This window comes from Tupaia chinensis, unplaced genomic scaffold (genome assembly GCF_000334495.1).
Source record: "Tupaia chinensis unplaced genomic scaffold, TupChi_1.0 Scaffold139757_1, whole genome shotgun sequence".
Classification (NCBI taxonomy): domain Eukaryota; kingdom Metazoa; phylum Chordata; class Mammalia; order Scandentia; family Tupaiidae; genus Tupaia; species Tupaia belangeri.
The window spans coordinates 3,240,905-3,243,662 of NW_006199637.1; the positions used below are offsets into that span (position 1 = coordinate 3,240,905).

At 38.3% G+C, this 2,758-nt stretch overlaps 1 protein-coding gene across 1 annotated transcript in view; it reads left to right on the top strand.

Moving 5' to 3' along the window:
• Nucleotides 1-2,758, top strand: part of HADHA (hydroxyacyl-CoA dehydrogenase trifunctional multienzyme complex subunit alpha) — a gene marked incomplete in the record, with an annotated part of 49,093 nt that overhangs the window by 13,167 nt on the left and 33,168 nt on the right. The window contains 1 exon segment of the mRNA XM_006162229.3: nucleotides 1,728-1,866. Coding sequence (XP_006162291.2) covers nucleotides 1,728-1,866 — 139 coding nt within the window.

Here is a 2,758-nt window from a genome sequence, read left to right on the forward strand (position 1 = left end):
TAAAAAAAAAAAAAAAAAAAACCTCTCCAAAAATAAAAAAATAAGACTACATAAGAAGAAACTACATTTCCATATTAGTTTAACGGATTAAAACATTAACAGTCAATTCTGTTAAAATAGCTGTTATCTTCTTTGTATTTTAGGTGATGTTAGCCAGTGTTATATTATAGGATCAGTAACTTGTGTTTAAGGTATTTATTTATTTTTAAACCTTGTTCCACATTGTGGCTTTTTTTTTTTTTTTTTTTTAATTTGCTATATGGTGCATGCACTAGGTAGAGAGCGTCAGAGAGAATAAGCGCCTCTTCAGGGAATGACCACACCACAGTCCCTTTTCCTTCATTCTCCTCTTCAGATTTTGAGCACACACATGCAGCCAGTGTGTTTTTTAAGCCATTGGGTCCAGGACTCAAACCATGTAGTCAGCCCTGTGGGATCCAGCTACCTTAACCTCATGTCACCTGGCAGGCCCCCATTGTGGCTTTTTTTTTGGTTTTTGCTTATATATTGTGATTATAGTTTATAAATATTCTGTTTATTTAATGTTTACTGTTTAGAAAAAGCTAAGTTATCCATATCAGTAGGTTTCCTTCTATATCAAATATTTGAAGTTAGTGAGACATGGATGTATCTGGCAGTGGCTACATTTTTGTTTTGTTTTGATTTGTGACAGGGCGCATGCCTATGCCAGAGAGGGAAGGTGAAAGAGTACTCCCCAAGGGGGACGGCCACTCTGTCATCCTTTCTTCATTCTCCTTTCAGGATTTTGAGTACACACACACACACACGCAGTATGTTTCTCAAGCTACCAGGTCTGGGACTCAAACCCTACACCAGACATGTGGGATCCAGCTGCCTTCACCACCACCCCACTGCCAGGCTGTGGCTACATATTTTCACATAAAAATACATGGAGCTTCTTCGAAGCCAGCTGAGCAACTCTCAGTAGATAAAATGACAGGAAATACTAGCTGTCCTTGGTCAAAAGTACAAAATCCACATCTTCAGTGTGTTTGGACACAAAATAGCGAGGGAAGCAAACTGACTTTCAAGGACATTGAGTACATTATTGTACCAGATCTCTTTTTTTAAAAAAAAAAAATATTAGTTTTTAAATTTAAATTTATTTATTTATTTATTTTAATTTGACCAGAGAGGGACAGAAAGAGAGAGTGAGAAAGCAAGCAGCCGGGTCTGCAACCTGAACCACAGTCAGCCATGTGGGAGTCCAGTGCCCTTAACCACCACACCACCTGTCAGCCCCTGTACCAGATCCCTTTTTAATCATTAGTGAATCCATTTAAAGGTATAAATTCCTTGTAAATAACTTGGGAAGTCTCTTGTTTGTTTTCTTTTTTTGCTGTCATTTTGATTTCTGATTGATCTGATACCTCACTGATAGTGAAAATGTATAGTCTGATAGTGAAAATATTTACCAGAATATGATTTTCTTATGCACAGAGCTTTATAATTTAATGATTTGTTATAGAAGCAAAAATAAATTATACAACAAATTTTGTTTTATGCTTTCTGGATCCAGAAATCTAATACTCCTTTAGGGAGATGATGTTGCTGATATTAGCCCTATTTGAAACAAAATCACTCTTAAATCTCAGTATTTGAATAAGCATTGGTATATGACAGGAAAAGTGTTTAGTAGATGAAGTACCGAACAAAGTTAAGCTGCAGTTTCATCCCTCTTCTCTCTGTTTTCGTGGATACTGCAGCATGCTCGCCTCTTGCAAGACCTCTCAAGAAGTAACACAGTTATCACAGGAAGGACAGAGAATGTTTGAGAAACTCGAGAAGTCCTCAAAGCCTATTGTGGCCGCCATCAGTGGATCCTGCCTGGGAGGAGGACTTGAGGTAGAGATCTATTCCGAAGTCACTGAGCCCCCGTGCAGCACCTTGGTTTATCAGGTGTTACCTTTGGGCTGTTTTACCTGAGAAACATTCTCAAAGGAGAACCAGTATTTTATGTTCCCTAACTCTCACTAACAGGTCTTACTCCTTAGTCTGCGTGTCAAAGAGAAAGCGGCACAGAGCAGGTGAACCAAAACAGGATATTTTTATTAATAAATTGAGAAGATTTTTGAATTGGATCTCTAAGGGCTTTTTTAGCTCCAAGCACTTGGTTTGATTTGGGAGGGCAGAGATCCAGAAATACGATCCATGCCCTTGGGCTACTTAAATCTAGTTGAGACACACAGAGTATAATATATGTTAAGTGCTTTGTGAGTAACAGAACTGGTAGAATAACCAAAGATTTGAGAGAAAGATACTTATTAGACCGGTACATGTAGAAAAGAAGAGAAAGCAAGAAGGACATAAGATTTACCAAGCCTTTAAAACATGCTGGGTTCTACGCTAGACACTTTCACATATTTTAATTAACAAAACTTGTTCCTAGTCCTAAAAAAGGACTGCTTTTGAAGGACTGGAAAATGGTAAATAAAACATTGCACACTGGGCATGGTGTGAGCAAAGGCAAGGAAGCAAAGCTTATTAGGACACCACGAGTGGTCCCGCTGGGTTAGAAAGAACAGTCTCTAAAAGGACAGTCCTCTGTAGTCTGCGTAGTCCTAAAGTCTACATAAAATTGGGTGTGCCTTTTTCTACTGAGAGTTTCCATAGCTTTCAGCAGATTTTAAAGGAGATCTGCCACCCAGAAAGAGGTTAGTAGACTGAAAATAGGCTGAAAAGGTAAATTGCAGAAAGTATCAAGTACCAGCCTAAGGAATTTTACTTCTTCCCTATG